Source organism: Centruroides vittatus, unplaced genomic scaffold, assembly GCF_030686945.1.
Source record: "Centruroides vittatus isolate TY-2023 unplaced genomic scaffold, ASM3068694v2 contig_1213, whole genome shotgun sequence".
Taxonomy (NCBI): Eukaryota; Metazoa; Arthropoda; class Arachnida; order Scorpiones; family Buthidae; genus Centruroides; species Centruroides vittatus.
Window position 1 is genome coordinate 141,172 of NW_027120776.1, and position 26,016 is coordinate 167,187.

General features: G+C 32.7%; 2 protein-coding genes and 1 non-coding gene across 3 annotated transcripts in view; 1 reads left to right on the top strand and 2 right to left on the bottom strand.

The window, feature by feature from the left end:
- The window catches only part of Snrk (SNF related kinase), a 36,532-nt gene extending 19,096 nt beyond the window's left edge, over positions 1–17,436 (top strand). The window contains exons 2-5 of the mRNA XM_067283259.1: positions 41–182; positions 8,643–8,852; positions 8,930–9,079; positions 13,011–17,436. Of these exons, the coding sequence (XP_067139360.1) occupies positions 41–182; positions 8,643–8,852; positions 8,930–9,079; positions 13,011–14,574 (2,066 nt within the window). The 3' untranslated portion in view covers positions 14,575–17,436. The remainder of the gene's footprint in view (positions 1–40; positions 183–8,642; positions 8,853–8,929; positions 9,080–13,010) is intronic.
- Positions 17,437–20,339: 2,903 nt separating this feature from the next.
- Positions 20,340–23,088, bottom strand: LOC136985515 (uncharacterized). Its single transcript, XM_067282808.1, has one exon. The coding sequence runs from the start codon at positions 23,052–23,054 to the stop codon at positions 20,847–20,849; it is 2,208 nt and encodes a 735-aa protein (XP_067138909.1). The 5' UTR covers positions 23,055–23,088; the 3' UTR covers positions 20,340–20,846.
- A 1,170-nt stretch (positions 23,089–24,258) lies between these two features.
- TRNAI-AAU (transfer RNA isoleucine (anticodon AAU)) lies at positions 24,259–24,332 on the bottom strand. The gene has a single exon. It is a non-coding gene; the product is annotated as a tRNA-Ile (tRNA).
- Between the last annotated feature and the right edge of the window lie 1,684 nt (positions 24,333–26,016).

A 26,016-nucleotide genomic window follows, 5' to 3' on the forward strand; every position in this document is an offset into this window, starting at 1 on the left:
CTTGTATTCATATAGTTAATTTGGTTTCTTGTCATTTTAGATGTATGGAGTCTTGGTGTTATTTTATATATGCTAGTTTGTGGACATGCTCCATTTCAAGAAGCAAATGATAGTGAGACATTAACTATGATAATGGACTGTAAATACACTATCCCGTCACATGTTTCTTCTGTTTGTGTAAGGTATGTAGTTTTTATACTTAAAAATTTCTTATATTTAATTCTTGAAAACGTCATTTTGTATTAATTAGACATTAATTTGTTTATATGCTACTCGTCATATTAATCTCTTCAGTTGTGTTGATATTTGAATGTCGAGATTAATATGATCAGTATCACTTTTGATAACCGTATTCTTATTTTATAAATTAATTTTATATTAAAAGATGATAAGTTTGTTAACTGAACAAAAAATTAGAAAGATGTATTGTAATTTTCCTTTAATAACTCTGGGTTGTGTGTGTTTAAAACACAACTGAAACAGGGGTGCAGGTTGGAATGTTTCCTTTTCAATTCGGGAGACTGGACAGGCCAAGGAAGTGTAAACAATCCTAGCTGCGTTTGGCCAAGCATTATTTTGGTGGAAAATGGCTGTTTGCAGCTGTCATGAAAGGCAATACAAGGGTGCAGGATTTGCTGAACATACAGCTTTACCATCAATGTCCCTTGCTTCACTAATAGAGACATGACTCCCCAGATCAGCATGCTAACAATGGGGGCAGTATGGTGCTCAACAGTAAAAGTGTAGTGACATGCTCATCACTTGTCCTTCACATTCTAACATGATAGTTGTCTGTAATCAAACAGAAATAGGTTTCATTTGCTGTGCATGCATGCAAATTAACCTCTGCATTATCTGCCAATGATACAGGAAGAGATAGGGTTCTGTAGTGAAGCTCCCAGTTATGTCTGATAGTGGATAAAGATGCCATTGCTGCTGTTCATACTTGTCTTGTGGTCGACTGATTGTCTCTCCTGGTGAGATGTCCAGAGTCTGCTTACTGTGTATGTGTAGGAAAATAAATTCTTTTTGTTGTTTTTTTAAGAGTCATTTTAGATGAGTTGCTTCTAGTTGACCAATGCTTTATGGCACACTTCTACAAAAGTGTGCTGTAAAGCAACATCTGTCACAAAGGCTGATTGCTTGGGAAAAGAAGTCATCACAAGCAACAGTTAAGATGAGAAAAATGACATAGATTCTTACAATACGGTAAGAATTTATAAAGTTTTTTCAAGTAGTTCAAACTTTTAAAAGAGTTGTAACAAAACTATTCTTAATCTCTATAAATGTCAGAAAGTTTACAGAAAATCAGGTAAAATCAATGAAAAGATCAAGTCCATTTTTTTTTTCTTTTTGCTTATATCCTCTGTGAAGCAGACTATTGTGTATCTAGCAAAAGTTTATACAGGACTATAGTCAGAATTTGCTCTATTCAGGTCTAGAGATTAAAGCAGCAAAGACAAGCTGTGATCTGGATGATTAGAGGAGATTGATCGGAGTCAGCAGGTTGCTGAGGATACGTGTATCATACAGAAGATAGCTCCTTAACTTGGCTTTGCTCACTCAGCAGTTTGTGTGGCACTGAAATGGTTAGGTGTATCACTACTGGCTTAGTACCAGAACTGTCACTTCTTCAGTTCTTTTGTTTACCTATGATGAAAAATGGATTTACTATGACAATCCAACTACCCAAGGTGCCTATGTAATGTTTGTTGAACCACCACCCATCAAGTCTAAGCGAGCATTGAGTAATAAGGTGTTGTTGTAGCTGTTGTCAAAGCTTCATTTATCATCACTACATGCTATTGGATAAAATGATTGATAGTGACAGCTTCTGTAATATGCTCAATAACCTGGCTACAAGGATTGCCAAAATTTGTCCATATTATCCAACTGGAAGGGAGTTTGGTTTCATCTAGATAACGCTAAACCATATATCAGTAAGAAGACAATCTGCCTCCTCCTGCTGCAGCTAGGCTGGGACTCGTTCACTTGCCATATTCTCCAGATCTTGCTTCATCATATTTATAGCCGTTTAATTCTCTGCAGAATTATTGTAACGGTCAATGCTACCTGGATAAGAAGCTGAAAAAAAGTTGGCAAATGACTGCTTTGCTTTCATGCAGCCATATTTCTTGGAGATAGACATTCCAAAGCCAGTGAAACATTTCCAAATCAAGTTATCATCACATTCATTATAGGACTACATATTGAATTCATCAAAAAGAATAAGATAATCAGTAACCTTTAACCTAGCAAATAAAGAATTAAATATTTTCAACTGCATTAACTATCTATCTTTAAGTTTGAACGAAAATTTATGGTTGCGCGTAGAAAGCCATGTTTGCAAATTTAATTTAACATTACATTTGAATTTAAAAATAAAACAAATACTTAAGTTAATTGTACAGTAGCTTTTGTGCATTGGATAAACATCATGCATTAATTCTTCAATTTATTGAATTTGCTGGATTAAAAGTCATTGAGCATTTTATTGTAGACATCCAGTTTGTCGGCTTTATGCAGTTAAGAAGAATGTTTATCTACTTTAATATCGAGCTATTAGTAATCGGAGAATTTAGATAAAACATTTAATACTCGTATAAGAATTATTATATTTAAAACATAAACATTTCGGGTTATTTATAATCTGTTTAAAACGGAATACTTTATGATTAAAATTAAAACAAATCGTACTATCAAATGTTTTATTGGAGTCAAATTTACACTTATAGTGGATACTTTTTAAGTGTTAATTTGTTCATAAATATTTTCAACACAATTTTGGGTATTAGTATGACCTATGAAGTATAAAACTGCATGAAACTGTAGTAAAGAAGGAGTGCACAAAAGAAACTATGCTTAAAATATGAAAAAATTGAATCAGTTTAAAGTAAGATGCAGTTTTTAAGGCTAGGGGTATTCACATTTGGAAGCTTTTCTTGCTTTTAGAAAGCTGTGAACCATGAACATACATTCAAATAGAATGATTTGCAATCCTTATTTCATTTTTGTCAGATCACTTTATTGTATGGCATTATTTTATTATTATTTTCTTGAGGAATCTTTTCCGCCATTTTTTTTAAATTCACAAAACACTTCTGGTCTATTGTTGGCAAATTCCGAAAACTGGTGAGCATTGCATCAAGAAAAAGTGGAACATTGCATCAAATTGGGAAAAGCAAAACTTTCGTGATTTTTAAGAAAGCTACCAAAGCTGGTATAATGAGAAAAGCTATGCATGCAAATACCTGTCTTATTCAGTCTTTCTAGAATTGGATCAGTTTTTACCTTTTGCTTAAATAAAATGCTTACTCTTACGTAGTATGAAGAAATTCTCTCTCTTAAGGTATATGTGGGTTAGTACTATTCTGATTAATATATAATAATTTCAATTTATTTAACATTTTTATTTCACTTATTGTGTACATGACGGGAGAAAGTCTCATACAATGTTTATACGTATTAGTTAGCATCTGACACTTCATCATAATCAATAATTTGAAACATTCTTTTACCACTTTTCATCACAAGTTCCTGACAGAATCGCTTGATTCCCTGGCTTGAGGAACACTTGGAGCATTATTCTGCCTTGTCACATATTCAATATTCTTTGCCTGTAAGTAGTTACAACATATTTGTGCATGGTGTAGACTTGCCTTATCAGATCAGAACAAAATATCTTTAATTTTATTGAAGGTATTATTGAAGGATAAAGGAAAGTAGTCGTTATCTCAAAGACCTATTAGGAAACATTCTTCCTGATAGGTCTTTGAGATAAGTGTGCTTTCCATTATGAATGATTCTGAAATGTTCCCATCTCATCTATTGCTTGCCAGATCATAAATTTAACCTTGGTCGAATTTTGTCTTCATCTTTACTTTTCCTATTGACAAAATGATGCATTATTTGGGTTCACTGCAATTTAAGTCTCATCATACATTATGAGTACTTTTTACACTGTTTTCTTGTAAATTTTATGACATCCACTTTTGGATCGCTTAGCTTGATCCTTCAAATATTTTGGAGTTTTCTGCACGATATAGGACTTGATTCTGAAGGTCTTAGTCTTGATATCATACAAAGTTGAATGTGGAATATGAAGCCTAGTGGAAGCAGTGCAGACAGAAATGGTTGGCACTTTATGATAAAATTTTTCAACTTGCCTCACTTCTTTGGGTGTTGATCTTCCATGTGGAGGACCAGGAACCTTCTTATACTCTATCAGTTTTGTTATACCTTTAGATAATGTCATAAATAGTTGATTTTGCAAATACTGCACACTTGGTAATCAAAAAGACGGTTTTTGGTTACCGAGAGAGTAGTATTTGTATTTATAACCAGTACTCACTGGTTGATTTTGTCTTCTCCTCTTATGAAGTGTTGGACAGTGTGTAACTTATGTTTTGCAACTTCTGTGTAGAAATGCACAACTCTTTGCAAATGTGTTGTCTTTGAATGCCTGGAACAGAAGTTGGTAATAATTTGCATAAAATGGCATAGGAAAGTTTGTGTCACATGCTTAGGCCCCTGGATAGCTTAATTGTTGTATAACATCAATCAGAAATAGCAATACCAAGTAAATTTAGTAGGTCTAAAGACTTCCATTAAAAAGCACTGTGCTAAGATAGATTTTAAAATAAGGGTTTCTCATATAAAATGTTTATTAATAGTTACCTTCTCTGAAATAAAATTATAAATTCAGTCGGATGTATCATTTCTTATGTCATTTTCATGTAACTTGATTTTTCAGCAAGATTTTTTCATTGATCTTCCAAGGAGCATATTTTTGAGCTTATTATTTAATACAATACATTAATAATGCATGAAATTTAAAAGTACTAACATATTGTGTAAATTCTATAGTATTTTTATATTAAAACTTACTATTAATCTACAGTTAAACTTGAATTTCTCATGTGCTTTTTTTTATTTAAAATATTAAAATCATTTAACTTACAAATAAACAAACTATTTTTAGTCATTCATTGTTAACTATATTTAGAATTAACGTTTTTCTATTGTTACAAACATTATCTCTTTATCATACTTATATATACATGTGTTAGATTAGAATAAGTGAGTAGGAATTATATATTCTATTCTGTTTTTTTGCATGAATGTCTAGCAAAAGTGTCTACAGTTTCTTTGACGACAAAAATATGAAAATTGCTTTATTTGATATTTAAATGTTATATCAAGCCAAATGATTGCCGTAATTAATCGGGCTATTATTATGCCATAATTAATAATTAGAAACTAAGTAATCTGGTACTAGGCAGACGTTAGGTGCCGTCTCATAATTATAGCATAATAGCAGCCTGATTAATTACGGCAATCGTTTGGCTTAATATCAATACATTGGGCTTCGGGATGTTGATATACATATTAAATGTTATCTCGTTAGAAACGTATTTTAATGGAGTTGTGAAGTTTTTATTCTTTAAGAATGTAAATACTTTGGGATTTTTTTTTATTCTCGGGCTCTAATCTTTGGAACGACTGATACAGCACCCATTGCCATAGTAACGTAATCACAATACGAAGACTCGTAAACATTGTAATAACACAAATGCAATTAAACAATTGTAAACGCTAATATGTTAAGTAGTCCTACTATTCTTATTTCAAACAAATTGCTTTCAAGACCGTCTCAGCATCGCATATCCGACATTGTTCTATTTTTAATGTATATTATCGGCATTCTAAAGCAATTACTTAAAATTTAAAAGTGTTCATTCCGTCGGATTGCTTAAATGAGTTTGAAACTAAAACAGTACTTTAACAGTCATTAATTTAAAATATGATTTAAAAAAAAGCATTGAAGTAGAAAAAATAAATATTTAGAAAATTTAAGATGAAGTGACAGACTATTTAACTGATGTAGCGTATCTTGTTAAACAAGGAAGTTCTTGCATTTTTGGCAGACATTATTAACCACACCCATCGTGGGTCAAGGTTGTTCAGTGTCTTAAAGTGAGGAGGGGATGTTCTGTTGCAGCTATTAGGAGTTCCTCTGCCTTTCGTAATACGAGTGTTTTCTTTTCGGGTATGATAATCTTTACTTGGGTTGCCAGTTTGTCTGCTAGTAGTAGTATTGTTGTTGTGGATGTTTTTATTTAAAATTTAATAGTAAATTGTTCAATGGATCGGTTATTTAGTTAAAATTAATAAAAAAATTAAAATATAGAATAATCTTTGAGTTAAAATATTTAGTCAACAGCAATTCCAAGGTAATGAATTACGACTTGAAACAATTAAACCACGAAAAAGATGTTTATTTTACTTTTTTCTTATCTGTATGCATTTCACGTTCTTTCTTCAGCCTCATTGTTGGTTTACATTGGTGCTTTTATACTGTACAAAGCTATCCCAGCACGCATCTAATGACATTCCACTATTTAAATTTATATTATTTACATATTTAGTATACTGAAGTGTTTTTTAACATGACATTTAATTATGTTATTTTCTTTACACGATATTTTTATATTATTTCTATTAATTTTACAATCGTATTTATTACAGTGTTGAAACCAATGGGATTCTTTATACTTTAATCGTATTGCTGCTTCATGTTCTTTCAGTTTTGTTTCACTTAAGTAGCATTTTGGTTGAGAACATGTACACGAGTTTATATACTACTACTGTTACGTCCTGCTGCTGATTTTTTTTTTCTTTTTTATTATAAATAAAGTTTAATGAATTTTTAGTATTTTTGTAATTCTCTTTCACTATTTTTCTGGCTAGTTTTCTTGTGTTTAGTGATCTTCGATGGAATCTGCTGTATTTTCTTATGTAATTTATCAGAAAAATGGCCTCTGTGCATTTGGATATTTCCAGAAGTTGTTTGTTAAATTACATAAAAAATGTAAATTTGATTATTAAAAATTGGCAAAAAAAAGTCTATTTCTTCCTTTTATATTGTGGTCTCCTACTCTGTATAAAATTTCTTGATAAACAATTATAATTATTAGGCCTATATCATTCTATTAAATAATAAAGTGCAATTTTACAGTACTTCATTGCTTACTGTTCTCTCAATTAGTTGTATTTTCTTCAGAGCCCAAGGTTTCTGTTGAGAACAAATCACGCAGGAGTCTTCTTTTTGAGTGGAAAAAGTAGATTTTGAAAATAAACCTACCTCAAAAAGAGTTCCTGTGTGATTTGTTCTCAACAGCAACCTTGTGCTAATTCGGAAGGAAATACAATGTGATCAGGTAACCCAGATTGTTCAGTCATTTAGTGAAGATTAGCATCCTCTATATTAAACACCAACCAAATGCCGAAATTCTATCGGGCTAGTATAAGGCTAATTATAATTATTAATGTTAATACGAGTTGGCGCCTAACGCCTCCCTCTAGAGTCAAATTGCTTACGTAATTTATTTAGTAATTAGCCTTATACTAGCCCGATAGAATTCCGGCATTTGGTTGGCGTTTAGCTTTAATATGTCGGGTTTAGCGATGATGTTTAATCCTCTATATTTCATGAAAAACATGGGAAATATATTTCTGGTATTGTTTTAAGTAGAGTATTGGAAAATTATAATAAATAGAACGTAATAGCGTAAATTAAAAAGAAACGTTTGTTTGTTGTTTATATTTATGTGAATATAAAATCATATAATAATTATACAAATTACTGATTTGAATATTTTTAAATAACTAATCTACCTCTAACACACAGAATGAATGATGGAAAATTAAATGAATTTTATCAAATGGTTTAATGGGAATTTCAAACTGGAATGTTCTAACGTTTACATAGATGTTTTTTTTTAAATTATAATGTATATAGGCAGACACTTTTTCAAAAAATATCAATGTAAATATTAGAATGTTTCAGTTTGGTTTTTTTCAACCTCTGATGGTCCATAAAACAAAGACAAGTGGAAATAACAAAATGAATTTATTACCAAAAGTTAGGTACAAACATGGTTACTTTTTGACAGATTGAGGCATTTGTCATATCTGTGGATGAGTTTTTCAATCCCCTGTTAATAGAATGTTGCTGTCAGTGACTTGAGACGGACCTTAACATTGTTTTGAAGATCGTCATTAGTCTCAAACCTCTTCCCTCCTAGCCACATTTTCAGTTCAGGAAAGAAGTGGAAGTCTTCACACCTTTAATGTGTGAAGACTTCCGCCCAGCTTGGAACTTTTTAAACACCCATCATATAGCCCCAATTTAGTGCCGAGTGATTTCCGTCTCTTTCCTGAACTGAAAACGTGGCTAGGCGGGAAGAGGTTCGAGACTAATGACGATCTTCAAAACAACGTTAAGGTCCATCTCAAGTCACTGGCGGCAACATTCTATTAAGAGAGGATTGAAAAACTTATCCGCAGTACCATGTTTGTACCTAACTTTTGGTAATAAATTCATTTTGTTATTTACACTTGTCTTTGTTTTATGCACTGTCGGAGGTTGGAAAGAAACAGCCTACGTATTTGCCACATTAATCAAGAGCTAACTTATATAACCTCATTCTAATATATGTAAATTTTGTCTGTTTTAAAGTTAGAAAAAAAAGAAGAAAACAAAAATTCAGATTGTAGATTAAACTGTTGACTAACGTTTCAAATTTATTTCAGTATTTCTTTCTTAAAAATCAGTCTATTTTTTTATATTTCTAATTTAGGCTTATAGAACGGATGCTAATTAGGGATCCAGATAAGAGAGCGTCTCTTGAAGAAATAGCAAATGATCCCTGGCTTAATTGCGGTGATGCTATTCAGCCAGCCGATTACTTACCGCTTGTTTCTAGGGAGCACTTGTCAGATGAAGATCATACTCACATCATCCAAAAAATGGTGAACGGAAATATAGCAACGAAAGAAGAAATTGTAGAGTAAGATAAATATTATTGCTTTTAACGAAAGTTTATTAGTTATGAATTTTATGAAAATAATAATAATGTTTTCCTAGAGCTCTGGACAAAAATAATTACAATCATATCACTGCTACTTATTTTCTTCTGGCGGAAAGGAAGTTAAGAGCGCAGCGTCAAGAAAAGGCCCAGCTTCTTAACAGTAGAATTTCTCGTACCGACCTTTCTCCGGTTGCAGTCACACCTGGGTTAGTATTAATGAAAGATAATATTATTTTTCTTACAATAAATAATAGCATTTAATGATATGTCTTGTTTATACTATTTGGGGGACTGAGACTTGTTTCATGATATCTGAAAGTGGAAACTGAATAGAATTTTTATTTGTTTAAATTAAGTTTCAAACTGAAACATTAATAAAATTAAGGGTACATTTCTCTCATTTGTTCTAGAAAAATTTATAAAATCGTATTTAAATTAAACACACTAACACCAAAATTCCGGCAGTAAAAACAATTTAATAGACAGACGAGCATTATTCAACCATCTTAAATGAAAATCATTAGTTTTTAACCTAGTAAATTTGAATGGATATTGTAATTATAAGACTGTTTAAGTTGGTTTAGTTGCATATTAATGTGTTTACGCTGCTGGATTTTTGGTGTTAGTATGTTTATTTGATCTTCATCCAGTTGTACGAACCATTAGCTAATCGGGGTTTATTTTTAATGTCTTCATTAGTACCGTCAAATATCACAAATTCTTGAAATCGGCCGATTGGTTTTCAACAAAACTGGTTTTACTTTCCTGGCTGTTATGTATACATAACAAGGGAAAGTATTGGAATTCGTGAAATTTGACCCTCGAAGTCTTTTTTGCAAATCTCTACGTTTTGAGACCTCCTGAATCCAAAAAAGTCAAAAGAACAGCAAAAAAATTTTGTGGGTGTGTGTGTGTGTATTGGTGTTTATTTCACTTAATATCTCAGGATGGGGTAAAGATTAAAAAATGAAATTTGGCATGGTGGCTTGTATATGAGGGGCATTGATGCTATTAAATTTTGGTGACTACAGGTTGAGGGAGTGGAGAGATAGTGGGAAGTCGTTTGTCAAATCTCAAGAGGGATAGGACTAATGAAGATTTTATTGTTATTGTTATTAGCATTTACAATTTTTTTTATAAAACTTGTCCCTACCCTCAAAATTAAGCTTCTTGTCATTTTATAGTAAGTAAAAATATAAAAAGTTTTTATAACAAACACTGATGACAGATGGTGCCTCACACAATTTTATTTTTTGCTTATTAATATAAAAGTTTTTTAAATAAATCTCATAGCAGCTGGGAAAGTTATGCAACTCTCGTTGCCAGATTTTTTAAAATATTAGATGCCAAACTGGTTTCAAGATTGTTTTGAATTCAGTAGAATTAATATTTTAGTACTCTATTTTATTAATATTAATAAAATGCTACAGAAAATATAAGCCAAGATTTATAAATGTGTGTATTATGTTTTATTCTCACCAAAAAGAGGTCATTGTTTCTCGGATGTGTGTCAAAGCTGGAGTGTAAAAATTTAACAAATAGCATTTGTAAACTTTATTGTTTTCAGAATAATTAATTCTGGTTTTCACATTAATTTTATTTTTCAAATTTAAACATTTATAATACATGAAATGTTACGTAGCTAATCAGAATCAGAGTTTCATCTATGACACACAATTTGTAGTCTGCAAATAATACAAAATCAAGGCTAACATTTGGAATCCAGCAAACTGGATGCCGTCATTACTTCTCTCTCACTTCCTTGATTTAATTGAACGTTTACAGTACTTACAGTACATTTTGAGTTAAAATTTCATCATAATCTGCATACATTGTGAGAGGAGTTATATATTTATTAAATACTTTTATGTTTAATAGTTTGAGATGATGACAGTTTCTCTTCTGGACAATAATAATGGTGGCATATCTAGTTCCATCTCCTGCATAGCCAATCATTGTTCTTTGTTTTATAAACAGAGGTTATCCATAAATTATGTAACGTGAATATGGGTGGGTGGGTATGCAAATAATTGTTACACTGTATTACAAGGGGTGGGATGTTCACGAAAATACTGTATTATTAGGATCTCAACCTTCGGGTAACAGAATGATTCACTTTTGTTTCCAGAGAGTTGCATAGCAAACCATATTGTTTGTCAATGTTTTATACATAATTAATAAGATAATGTAACATACAGAACTCTGTGCTGTGTAGAATTCTTAGTACAATTAAGAGGTTGATCTGTGATATGCATTACATAATTTTGTGGGCATGTGTGTACAGTGTGTTACGAAGCGTCACAGGTGTCATAGCAGTCGAAAAGTATAAATATGGCATTGTGTAATTTATGGGCAATCCCCATATACTAATTCCTAAATATTCTTATTATTTAACTGTAATAAAAAAACAAATACAATCAACATTGAAACATAAAAAGAATTTAATATAAATTATATCATGTATATATTAGCAACATGATTGTGCTGTGCACCTGCTCATAATTTATATAATACGCAGGGATCGGCACTTGGGACGATTTTCAGCAGCGCACTGATTGAATGTCAAGGTAGTAAAAATTATGTTTTAATTATTAATTACATATTTAAATGGACACCATAGTTCAGTGTAGGTTGTGGTACATTCAAAACAAAATTTCTTGCTTGTATATTTATATTACAGCATATGCGTTTGTGCTCTTTGTTACTATCTGCATGTTGTGAATGTGCTTCACTTGTAAGAACATAATTCAATTAACAACTTAACTTAAAAATTATATATTTTTTTGAAGTCCATTATAACTGGACCAATTTTGATAATATATATATTAAAAAAAATTGGTAGATTCATATCGGCTCCCAGAATAACACTTCAACTTAGGTTTGACACAACACCACTGAAAGGTTGCTGACTCCTGTAATATAGTATTATATTATTTATTGTTATTACTGAAATTTATACTTTTTTAAAGAACATTTTATATTTGATAAATCAAAGAGTTTATTTGAAAGTTAATCAAATGATAACATTGGATACACCTGGATACAACTTTGCTATATTTAATTAGCCAAGTTGTGGCTCAATAAATCGGATGTTATTGTTTGATTAATTTATAATTTTCTTTAGCTTCGTTTACTATATCATTTATTTGAAAGTTTCAGTTTTTATTTTTATAAACCAGGGGTGGCAAACCTCTGGCACACATGCCCAAAGTGGCACGTAAGAGAAATCATCTGGCATGTAATGTATCATATGATTTCTGTCCTTTCCAATCATCCTTTCTGTTTATCATTCGATCATCCTTTTTTCAATCAGATTTTTAACATTTATTCGAATTAAAGGGTATTCGTTTAATTTCTTTAAATATCATTATTAGAAGTCTAAGACTTTGGCACGCATTAACATCTTTAAAACTCTAAGTATGCTTACAATATGGCACACGGACTGAAAAAGGTTCGCCATCACAAAATTACTTAAGAAATTGCCAAATAATTCCAGCCATTTCCATCAATAACATGTTGAATCTCCATCTTGAGATCAGGAATTGTTCATGGGTTGTTGGCATACACGAGATTTGACGAAACCCCAGAGAAAAGGTTGCAGGATATCAGATTGCATGATATCAGTGGCCAGTTCTGGTTGGAATTGCATAAGATGATGGCCTAGAAATCTATCTGCCAGCAATACAACTATTTCATGGGTAGTGTAGTAAGTGGTATGTCCTGTTGGAACTACATGTCTTTTAAATCCATGCTGCAATTAACATCCAGCACTGTTAATGGGACACCCTTTGCATTCTGTTTGTTTTCGTATCAAATACTATGATTACAAGTTTTATATGTAGATGTAAACCATATTTTTGTATTTAGTATGATTTATCTTTTATCATGTAACAAAACATGATAAAAATTAGATATATACAACCAGTCATGTTTTGTACTTATTTAACTTTTTATTCACAAATTGTTCTAATGTGTTAATACAACATAAAAATATTTTGTTATAATTAGAAAAAGGAATATGGTAAGTTATGTCTTGTATATTTATTTTATTTTTGGCATTGAACATTTCATTATAATTAAGTCATATCATTTTTAGTTATCATTATTTATATTCAAATATATTTTTAATATTTACAGAATATCATCAGCTGTTCCCTCTCCTGCTCAAGAAAAGCCTACTGTTGGTGTTGAAAGTTTAGTGTCACCGTGTTTACCTTCTAAACCATTAGAACCACGACATTTTGGGTCACATTTAGTACCTCCTGGACCGTTGCCTGTCCATCCCATTATTTCTCAAAATCTTACCCTGCCATTAGTAAATATGCCATTGCCATTAGCTCGAAAATGTAGCATTGTAAGAGAAGAAGAAGATAATAGTAGTACTGCCAGTGCTAGTTCATCTCCAACCAAATCACCTCTCACAGATAAACCAAAAGATGGATTAGGTGACTTAGCCGAAATTGCAATAAGATGTTTACAAAACAATCAAACTAACTCGTCTCTAATGAGAGCGGCAACAATTCAAAGACCAGTATTTACATTACCAGTATGTAACAACGCTCTTGCTTTAACAACAACTCAGAATAAATCAAAACAGTTAGTAGGTAAATTATCAGGTTGTTCTTCCTTAGTATCGCCTAAATTTAAAACACTACCTCCTCACGGTCGCAAGCTTCACACAGTGCAGAGTTCGCCACAGCTTCCATTGAACGAAATTAACGAAGAAAGTGAAAACGAATCCGGACAAATATGCAGAAGAGGTTCCAATAAAAAAAACTTTTATATTGGAAAGTTACATTCTCACAGTTCAGTTATATCTCACATTATGTTGAAAATGATGGAACAGCATCATAAATTTGGAAAATCGAGAACATCGAGTTGTAGCAGTTTGGAAATTAGTGATGAAGACAACACAAAGCATAAAAACGAAAAATCCAAATCGAACAGTACCGACGAGAAACAGACCGAAGGAAGCTTAAAGGAAGAAAACAAATCTAGCAATTCGGGTTCAGAAAATGGGATTGATTCTAGCAATCCGGAATGTACCGCAAGGGTAAGCAACAATTCGTTAGGAAATGGAATAAATTACGAAAATGGTGACGATGAGGGACAAACCAATGAAGAACACAATAGAAATATTTCAGCATTTAATCACACTGTCTTTTCTACAGATAGTACCGACAGTCTTGATTTCTTATCAGAAACACAGCCTAGGTTAGTAAATTCAATGTCTTGTGGTGATCTAACTGCAGAAGTTGAACATTATTCGATGCAAGAAAAAAAAGTGATTCATACAGATAGCATTTCGTTAACAGAAATTCCACAAATAGTTGATGAGAATAGTTACAAAGTTCCTCAATGTACAGAAAATCAAATAGAGAGTACAAAAACAATTAGTCAAATTAGTAATAGTTTCAGTTTAAATACAGGTCTCAGCACTCTGCAAAAGGTGCAGAATCTCAAGGAAATTAGCATAGAAAGCATGACACAAGAAAGTGACAAGAATTCTAGGGTTATTGGTTTAGACTTGACTAAATTAGTACAATCGGCCGATCGTTCTAGTGCCAAAAACCAATTAGACATAAATCAAAATGGATGGAAAAATAATCAGAGGAAGTCGAATAATACTCGTGCATCCGGAAACGATCAACAAGCCGTTGTTGATATGAAAATGGCTTCCAAGTGTTGTACACTTTGTTAATTAATAGTTTTTCATCTTAGGAGGTTCATACTAATCATGCATTATATGTGTAATAAGATTTATTCAGTTTTAAATTTAATGGCCAGATGACAATTAAAATTGCAAAATTTAAAGTTTACACTTAGTTTTTAATTAGTGGCCAGATAATGACCAAGATATATATATATATTTTTTTCCTTCAGTACAGTGGTTTGCATTTATTTGTCTCGAATTTAGAATCACGTTGTCACTCCAGTCAGTGTCGAGGTAAAGTCGTCTGTTTAATTCTTTATTATTTCTTACTCCGTGCATAATATTTTCGTATCTTATACAATCAAATAATTGTCGTGTTAATGGGAACTTTCTTCCAGTCGCATAAAGTCATTCGATATGGGATCAGTTATTATTTAATAGATTTTACGTGCATTTTAAATTTTTCTTATAGATCTTTCTTTGAAAGTATTTTAGTTTTAAATTTTTATGCAATTTACATATGCTTTCTAATCCACACTTTTTGAAATCATACTGTTTGTTATATCACAATTGCAGCTGCCTATATTGTTAGAAGTTTAAATGTACATATATTCATACACTTCAAAGGTTTGCACAAATATTTACATAAACGAAGAATCGTACTTCTCGAAACATCTATCTATCATCATTTTTGCAAGTTAAAACTATATGCAGCTAGCAGATTGTTTATTTTTTGTGATTTTAATTTCTTAAATTAAAAAAAAAGTTATATATATATATATATAATATAAATATATTAATTTATTTATTTCATAATACTCTTACGAACGATAACTTGTTTGTCATCTACGATTGTGCACATTACATTTATTAAATTATTTGTTTACATTATAGATGTAACGAACAGATTATGTAGTAAGTTGTTGAACTCTACCTGTTTTAGTATTTCTCTGGGGGGAAAAAAAAGTTAATATTGTAAAAGAATGTAAGTTGCAATATGTTTTTTCCCTCTCTTCACGTTTTATATATATATTTTGCATGCAAGCAAACGTTTCAAAGATTAAATTTGCACACTCGATGCAATTTAATTATTTTGTTTTCAGTCTAAAACTCATCTTTGTTATCACTGACAGATTATTTGTAAAGATTGAAGTCTTCCAAATTTGTCATTTGATTGAAAATGCATTTGGATATTTATGCAAATCATTTTAGTTATGCAGTAGTAAATAACAATCGACCTGGTATTAAAAGTTTGCTTCCACGTTTGCTGAAAGTCAAGTCGTATCTATGATTTTTTTTTTTTTTTTTTTGGCAAGAGCTGAGTCTAGGTGCTACTTTGAGTTCTAAAAAATAGAACCGTCGTGGATAATAATACAGATTTTCGTATTGGATACAGAATACGTACGATTTTTTTTTCCATTTGTATGGTTTTCTGAGCGAATAGTTTCTTAAGGAAATCTTATTTTTAGATTTCGATAGCCACTTCAATCTTTATTTTCATAACCTTAAAGGATTATTATTATTATTATTATTATTTCTTTTGCATTAAATAGTTTAGGTAAATTGCCATTTATGCATGCAAAGTTCCTATATATATATATATATAAATATTTATAAATATTGTTTGTTAAAATTTCAGTTATCTAAATTATTGAATTTTTTAATTTTTTGTCTTTTTTATAAGAAACATTTTTGACAAGATTTACAAACAAAATCAGTGTAAATTGCAAATGAAAGTTTGATTGGCTGCAAGTAATTTTTAAATTTGTAGCGTCGGTTGATTGTTTTGCGTATCTGTTCGTCTCGGTTGTTGCATCCGAAGCGGTGATTTCTCTTTTCTTTTCGAATTGGCAGCTATAATGTGAAATGAAATATGAGCCAGTAAGCAACAAATCGTTTCCTTAAAATTATAAATTGCCACACCAGTCCTTCCTTCATGATTGAAATTGCATTGCTCAAACTTTCTCCATTTCTATTTTTGAAGCATATGTAAATACAAACTATAATAAAAAAAAAAAAAAACCCCCCACACAAATTCGCCCTTATGCACCTATTTTAATTGCCACGATTCACATATTCGCAGAAGGGGTGAAAATAAAATTTAAGATTGTAATATCATTTTTCTCAATTATCACAGCACACAGACACAAACATACACGTTGGCATTCTCTCCCCATAATTAATTTAACATATCGGATCAATTATCCACACTCGGCACACGGATTCTTTTTTTCTTAAATTTTATAGAGTAACGACAGTTTAGGGTTCACTCCACGTAGAGAGCATTCACTTTTCCAAAGACGGCAGCGGGCACATTCCTGTTACGTAAGCCATTCCTACCGTGCCAGATTCTTTCAAATAATTAGAAGTTTGCTCTCGGAATTATGCATAGGAAGCCTGTAGGTTATATTTATCATTCATTCCCCAGAAAAGCAATCTACTTACATTGAATAGTGTACATAAAAAAAAAAAAAAGAAAAAAAAAGCAGTTTAAATTTATTCTCCGAAGGAACCTCTGGGAGATTTTAAATTCTACTATTTATTGGAAGAACAGGGTGAAGTTGGAATATTAACAGGAATCAGTAATTTTGTCTATCCAAAAAAAAAGGAACAAATGGACAAGATGGGAACAAGACATTATAAGAGTTGTATAAATAAAAGTGAGTTTTCCAAGTTGACTAGTTATAAGAATATTGCTAGACAGTAATTTATAATGGTTTAAAAACAAAGAAAAATTATATATATATATATATTTATTATATATATATATCTGTTGCTGTGCAATAATCAATGTTAAAAGCACATTTGTACAGTTTTTCTCGGCTCTGTTCATATGTGCTTGATCTTGTACATAAATCATCAAATCATCTGTTTTAAGTGAAAGAAGCAAGTAAACAATTTTTAAAATTATTTCTGTGCTCTTTATTTATTCAAACAAACACTCAAATCTTATGAAGTTACCTTTTTTTTTTTCTGTTATAAGCAAAATATTTAGGAACTTAATTGTTCAAAGTAATGATTCCTTAATCAAATTAGTGTTTTGGTTCACATATGGGGGTTTTTACATGGATGGACAGGCATCAGTTCATCCATGTAAAAACTCCCATATATTTAATTATATTAAAGTGAAGTATTTAAAGTTTGTTAAGTAGATTTGAATCAAGTTATTTTTTAAGAATTTTAAGTGCTTGTCGTTAATAGAGTGGCTGTGAAGTCCCTATGCAGGAAGTTGCGTCCTGTATCAACTGCTTAGAGAATAAATTAATAACAAATTCAGCCAATGGGTGAACTGGGTACGGATTGTGTGTGGCCACCTTAAGGTCCGGAGTAAATAAGGTGTGATAGTTTCGGGACAAATGAGCAAAAAATTTACTTCTTACAGGGTCCACTGATCGCTAAGAGGTTAAAACCACTGATCACGTGCTGTAATTGTGGGTTTGTGCCTCACCAATGGGTTCACCATGTGAAATTTCCCATAGAAAGCCCACCTGGGAGTAGCCCATTGGCAGATTGCTCTTGTTGCATCACTGTGTTTCACCAGTCTGAATCCCTCTTACAACAGTATAACATTAAAAATGGATTGTTTTAATGAATTCCTGTTAACGTGGTAAATAAAGAATCGTAGCAAGATAAAATGTTCCATTGAACTCTGGTACTTTAAGGCTTTTGAGCCCATTCTCGAGTATCAACACTCTGTCCGGCAGGAACTAAGGCAGCCATTTAAGTATGCCCATCATAAATTTGGCCAGGCCCACAATGGAAACAGTGGGTGGTGAGGGACTGGGATTTTGATTTCAGATTTCATGCTGGATCGCCCAGAACGGTATGCTTTGTGCTTTTATGGCCTCGGTCATACGGCCACTGTGCCAATACCATTATGACAATCAAAAAAGCACAATACTGTACGTGTTCAAAGAATAACGTTTTCAATCGTTTTTAACGATCTTCCTTGGTTACAAAAAAAAATAGAACATTAAATATAGAACATAAAATGTGTTCGGAATAAATATGAAAATTAACGAAAAACGCCCAAACAGACAAAATATAGATAAATAAACAAAATAAATAGCAGAAAAAATATATACAGGGTGTTTTTTCAATGCCTGTGTATCGTAATGTCAGTGATGGATCCATATATATCAATACATTTCCCCATATGATATTCTAATTAGCCCATGGTGGACGTGCCCCTTTTGTTGTTGGTTTCTCTTTCCTAATCCCAAGAGGGCCTCAAACAACAAAATTCGTGACTTTAGCCTATTTTGCTAACATAAAACAAACTAATAAACGATATTTGTCCGTCAACCCATGCAACTTCGTCGTATATTGACCAAAACCCCCATTCCTTGTTTTTAAAGCCAAGTTAGCCCCCCCGAATGCAACTTTGTGGGAACGCTGATCCGACGTTGAATCAGAGTTTGAAGCTCCTTACATAATGTACGATGGCCTTTTTATAGCTTGTGACCCCTTTTTCATAGTCTGTGGGCGCCGCTGAATTTACCATTAAATATTTTAAAGTCTAAATTAAATTTTGCAAATATTTGTAATCAATATAAAAACTATAATTTTATAATCAGTGTTAACTAAACATTAAATTATATTTTTTGTTTTACCTGAAGAATTAAAGGGTCTACAGTCTAGAATAAATTCTCATATCAAGGGTTTATCGTATTATGAAAAAAATCCAGCAACGAGTTGCTTAACTTTCCTGGCAACATTTCAAACTGCATTTGTGGCACCATCTGTTATGATATTTTATTAAAAATAATGCTTATATTTTTAATTATTATAAAATGGCAAAAAGCTTAATTTTGAGGGTAGGAATGGGTTTTATAAAAATAGTAAATGCTAATAACGAGTAAAAATCTTCATTAAGTCCGACCCTACTCGAGATACGACACCTAACATCTATACACAGAGAAATATCCTGATTTTTTTGCATTTCTTTACACTTCTCCGAGTCCAAAAATATTGGGAGGCATTTTCTGACCGATCGCAGTACTTTCCCTCTGTTATATATAACAGCCGGGAAAGTAAAAATTGTAGACCTATTAATTCCCTCTGTCCGTCCTTCCTATCTCGAGAAGGGAGTTAGACGAAAGACCATATATGGAAACTTTAGGGCACGAGTCCCCGACTTACTATAATTCTAACTTCCGAAAGTCAAATACAAACCAGAAGTCACGTTATTTCAATTAAAAATCATCCCCAAAAGGAATTGATGAATGGCACAACTCTACTGTTACAGGAAAGGTATGATGTACAGGGCAAACCACTACTAATTTGAGGTGGCAAGCATATATATTTATTTTTCAATGTTAATTAAATAGTAATATATTTAATACTCTTTCATCCCATTAAACATAAGGGCAGATAGGACCAAATCTCAGGATGTAATTTTTATAAAAAAATGTCAAGTGGGATATCATCCCTATTGTTCCTATCCAGATCTCCCCAATAGAACAATATACTGATATTAGGAACATCAATGTTGAAAAACTGGTACAATACTGTACTAAAATGCTATAGAGGTTCGATGTCATTTAGCCTTATATTCATGATTTCATTTGCGTTAATTTCCATTTGTGATTGCAGATAAAATAATGTTAGCAAAAAACAAATTATTACAAAAATTCTAGTTAAATATGTAAGAAAATACCAAATCGAATAATAAGCACAAATAATTCAATTTTAATATCATTAAATCCCAAGTATATAAATTAACAAGTTTATAATTCAAATATATACATTTATTACTAATTAGCTTCCTAGGAAAAGTTTTCATATAAACATCAGAATTGTCAAATACCCAGGATTTACAATGGTAAAATAACATTTCTTACAATCTTTGGATTAAAAATACTATATTTTATATTTTCTTGTATAGAATTCTTAAATCAACACACTAAAAACCTTTTTTATATCCCAGTAAGAACAGCTTTAGATAAAAATTAACGTTTTCCACCAAAAACTTGGTCTTCGTCGGGCTATTGACCAGTATAAAATTCAAAACTGGAATTCGAACGTGTTTAAAATGACGTGTCGATTTATCCTTCCCACGGATCTTGTTACAAAAGAGGATAACGTATGGAAAATTCCTTTGTCAAATGGATTGGATATCAATACATATTAATAATGTGATTGTGCGAGAAGTTGGTTTTGGAATTCTTAAAATTGTATTTAAGAATTCCAAGCAGAATGTTCCTCAGAATTCATAGAACTTAGGAGATTCACAGCAGTGTACTCTTGTTCTGTGGAGGAATTCGATAATGCCCTGGTATTGTTAATATCCTTTCTCCCCTTCTTAGTGGAACTTAATCCTAGCCGAGGCTCAACGTTTCTCTTTTTGATTTTTTTGTTTGATTAAAATTTTCTTTGTTAATATTTGCTGGAATAGCTTGTAACATGGTCTGTATGGGTAATAACAGTCTTTCTAAAGCTTCAAATTCTTCTATAGATTGAAGCTTTTCAACTAGTTTCTTAATTTGATCCAGATGGCATAGTATATTTTTCTTTTTTGAAGCCAATTTCCTATTATTGTTTAACATATTTGATTCATCATTACGAATATCTATATTGCTGCTTAGGTGATCCAATAACACTACTTCTTTGTTTCTTTCATCATTATTTATCCATGTAAGAAGTTCTTCCTGCTGTCTTTCACTCTCTTTTGAAACTGACTCAGCTTTCAATTGGCAAACAAGATGAATGTGTTTGCACATATTGAATTTGATAGCTGAATCAATGCATGTGCATGTGTACATGTGAATGCAAGATTTACACTCGTTACATATCATTTGACATTCGCAGTTTTCTTTTACCATAGAAACTGTATTGATATCCGATCCATTTGGCGAAGGAATTTTCCATACGTTATCCTCTTTTGTTACAAGATCTTTGCACAAGCTTAAACTAGTTCTGTGCCTTTTTCTCAGTTCAGAGAGCTTGCTTGTTACTTTTTCTTTACGCATGACAATGATTCTATCATACATCTTATCTCTTAAAAATGTCATTAAAGCATGAATGGCTTTGTCTAGACGCTTTTTCTTTCCTTGCAAATATAAGTGTTTAATGCACTTATGCATATTCTCTATGTGCATATTTGTATTTAGATCACAATGTAGTCTGTAGCAATAAGCCCAATATTTTGCAGTTTTCATATAGATTTCTGTGAAATATTGACCAAAGTCAGTTGTGTCAGGATCATCAACCAACTTTATCACTGCTGCTTCTGAAATTAATTTAAATGTTTCTTCATCTCTTTCTTGCATCAGTGATTGTATGATATTATACACTTCAGTCTGTTTCTCTTTAGACTTTATTCTACAGAGATTCTTGCGCCATGCACAATCAACATGCCACGGACAATATAATCTTTGAGTAGGTTCCCCCATAACGTTCACCCAGGCATTGAAAAATGAGTCAGCCATATCCGACATAAATATGTTTGGTGACAAGGAGCCTACTCGTTCTTTAATCTTAGAAAAGAAGATCTGTAATATCTCCTCATCAGTTCTATTACTAAACATAAAGGCACAAGGAAATCCTTCTTGCATGTTATCAATTATTATCAGTGATATTAACTCAAAATCAAAAGCATTAAGTCCATGGGTCCCATCAATACACACAGCACCGCTTCCATACTTATCTAGCATTAAAGCCTGACCATCGTTCATAATAGCTAAAGCAAAGTCGGATTCTACTAAATTACAATATTCTTCACATTTCTTCCCTTCCGGTTTATAAAACAACACGCAATCATCGTTTCCGTCTCTCATTTCGTTCACCTGGGTGTCTACGCTCGTCGAATCACTCGAACGCCTCACGGATTTCGACGCCAAATCAAAACTTTTCTCGATATTATATAGATCCTTTCTGGTTAACAAATGAAGTCTCTGTAGCTCTTCCGTCGTCGACAGACCATTTCTGACTTCCTCTAATATGGCATTGAAAGGTTTCTTGGAAGAAATTTTTGCCGCCAAAGCACTTCTCTCGCTCGGTGTCAAAAACGTATGACACAATTCGTTTCGATGGCCCACGTGTTGCGGAGTTAAGGTAACAATACACTTTTCATCGCCTTTTATCCTCACTTTCATTTGGGACGGGCAGAATCCATCAATTTTTTTGCTTCCTTGCAGTTTTAAATGACGAATACCTTTTCCCTTGCTTTTGAAGTAACCGGATCTATGGCAGTTATAATATATAGTACCATTACGCTTAATGTTCGTTTCCGAACCACTCATTATAACGTACTTGACGGTGTTTTCCACTTCGTATTTCTTTTTCCATTCCTTGAAATCAGCAAATGAATTAAATGTCTGAATATTACTAGATATGGTAATGTCGTGTATGTTGCTGAAATGTGACAATATTTCTTTTTTCTTCTGATACGCACGTGAGCACACACTACATTTAAAAAATTTAATATCTTTATAATTGATGTTAAATCCCTTTCTGTGCTTCTCCTTAATATGCCTATTTAAACTCTGCTTGTGATTATACTTTGAGCCACATTCACCGCATTCCATTATCTACTCCATTAAACACCAAACATCAACACAGAACGAAACTTACACTTAAAGTACTGCAGACAGTGTTGCCACAACTTTGGCACTAACAGCTTCAAATAAAGAAGCCAAAATGTAGCTAAATAAAAGTTGGAAAAAGTGTTGTTGTTAATTTTAATGACAAAAAAAATAAAAAAGTTTGTATGAAACACAATACTAAAGCAGTTGACAGCACTAAAATGAAAATTATTTTATGAAAATTAAAAAATCGTACAGATTAAGCCAAGGCGTTTGATTGCGTAGATCATACGAAACTGTGGGCGAGCCTCACACAAATAGCAGTGCCATCTCATCTAGTTCAGCTGATAAGATCACTCTATCTCACGAAGAAGGCGACGGTGAGGATTCCTTTTGGTCACACCAAGGTTAAAATCAGCAAGAGAGTGCGTCAAGAGTACATTTGATCGCCAATACTTTTCAACATCTATGATGAGGTAATCATGAGAAGGGCCAACCTGGATGAATCCAACATCGGTGTTAAGAATGGAGGCAAGAATATAAACAACCTCCGCTATGAGATGATGTAACACTCCTTGCCGAAAACCAACAGGGTCAAAAAGACAAAAACAATCCTGACAACTGCTAACGTAGGAAAAACCATGATGACGATTGGATGTGAACAACACCAAATTATCCAAGATAGTCTTTATATTCTTGGGATATAAGATAGTCTGTGATAATGATTCCAGCCCGAACATAAAAAGCAGGATAATACTAGGTCGGTCACATACTAGGAATGGAGAGGTGCGGGAAGAGCACTAAAACCAAATAGACTCATAAATGCAATTATTTTCCCATAACTATCCTTACACCCTACGCCAGTCGATCTGCTGCTGTCCGTCGAAAAATATTCGTAACCTCTGTTTCGAGTTCGCAACAAAACACTCCGAGCCGCGTCGTTGTTCGCTTCCGTTATGAATAAAGGACTCGTTGACGTGCGAACGGCAACGACGAAACAAAACTCTGGTTTATTGCGAAAGCCGTACGCGTTGACCGAAACACTTGTTCTGAAAACTGCACTGCGTTAATGCGTGTTTAAATGAATAGCCTCCAGTTCAACTGATGAGGGATTTATCGTTACGTTGAAAAGCAAAAAATAAAAAATAAAAACAAAGTCTGTAGTAAACACCGATTACGACGTTCCGAATCTGCAAAATAAAACGACTGACTCGTGTGGAGGTCGAACCCACGGCCTTCGCGTTATTAGCATGACGCTCTAACCGACTGAGCTAACGAGCCGCGAATGCCGGGCGATTCTTCAAGAATATTCTGGAGACAAGATCGACATTCCGTTACGATGCATGCAACCACGAAAACAGATAACCGAACAATCTACTTTAAATTAGTATTTCCACGAAACTTTTATGCTACTCAATTGCCGAAATGAACTGATTTCAACAAGCGCGGTTTGCAGAAAATTCAAATACATGTCGCTCAGGTCGGCAAACTGCAAATGCACCCTTCGATATCTCGCTTCCATTACTCTCCACTTGGGTGACATTTAATACCTCGCTACAACGCAATGACAGTAAATAATCGCCAGCGAAAGTTCCCGAAACGATAGCATTGATAGCGGGATATTCAGAAGGCAAGCGCGTGTCACGGACACATCTGAACATCGATGTTTGGCTGGGTATATTCGGCGCTTTCTCCTCAGGTGACTGCGCTAGACACCAAACATTCCGCTAGCAAACGCACCGAAATCTCACCTCGATTAGCTTTCGACTTCTGAATCGTATGATTTCAACAATGGAATTCGAACAATAAAATTCAACAATACTATTCATTGTTGCGTTGTATTAAAATCTGAAAAATTTCTAAAACTTTTCGTAATTTTTTTCAAATAAAAATATTTGTTGATTAATTACACTAAATTGTGTTCAAGAAATAAAAAAATATTAATATTTAATAATCATACTATAATATAAAATTAAATTATATTTTAATCGTTTTTTTACTTCTAATTTGGTAACGAGAAATTGTTTGAATTTATTTAGACAAATAAACATGTTTTCAAGACAATTTAGCAATAAATATTTCCAAAAACGCCAGTTTTCAAACTTTTAATGTTAAGTCTATGGGACACCTTCTTTCCGTTTATTGGCCTTAAAAATCTTATTTATACGCCTTCTATGCTCTTATTCGTCATTTGTATTATGACTGATTCGATATCAGGCAATGATCGTTTTTTCAGTACACTAACTCGGCTCCACCCTCCTCCAGTGGTCGCGCTAATAAAACTTCCTCCTTTAGACGCGCGGGGTGCAGGTGCACCCCATGCATTTTGCAGTGCTATTTTATGAAAAGTTTTTTTCCCTGGAAATTTTAACTTTTTCAGTGCGATCTTCAGTACTTTAAAGGAAGGTACTGAGGGCATCATTTTTAAGCATTAATTACATGAAAAAATACACGCGTTTAAAAGTGTTTGGGGTGCACCTGCATCCCGCGCGCCTAACGCAGGGTAAATTAAAAGCTACACTCACTAAATTAAAAATTCCCACTCGAAAGATCGCTCAAGGATTGTGTTGATTTTTTTTTTTTATTTTTCAAATTCAAGTCAGTTTTATATCTGATCTTTCATTCAATAGATTTCCATTCATTGAATATTTGAATGCCATTTTCTAATTTGTTTCGAGGCTTTTTTATTTTTCTCTATACGCAAAGTATTAATCATTTATAAACTCAAAGTAGTGCTTACTAATTAACAATGGGAAGTGAAGTCCCTGAGGCTACTAGAACTAATCCCCAGGAATTTTTCGGGGGGTGGTCTGTTCGGATATGTCGGGCCCCGTCCCTCATCACCCGGTCGCCCCATTGTGGGCCTGGCCGAACCCATAATGGGCCTACTAAAAGAGGCCCTCTTAGTGCCCACAGGGCGGAAAGAGTTAAAAAAAAAAAAAAAAAAAAAGAGGCTACTAGAACG

Excerpts from the sequence above, each read along its gene's own strand:
- LOC136985515 (XM_067282808.1), bottom strand. The coding sequence starts at position 23,054 with ATGGAATGCGGTGAATGTGGCTCAAAGTATAATCACAAGCAGAGTTTA.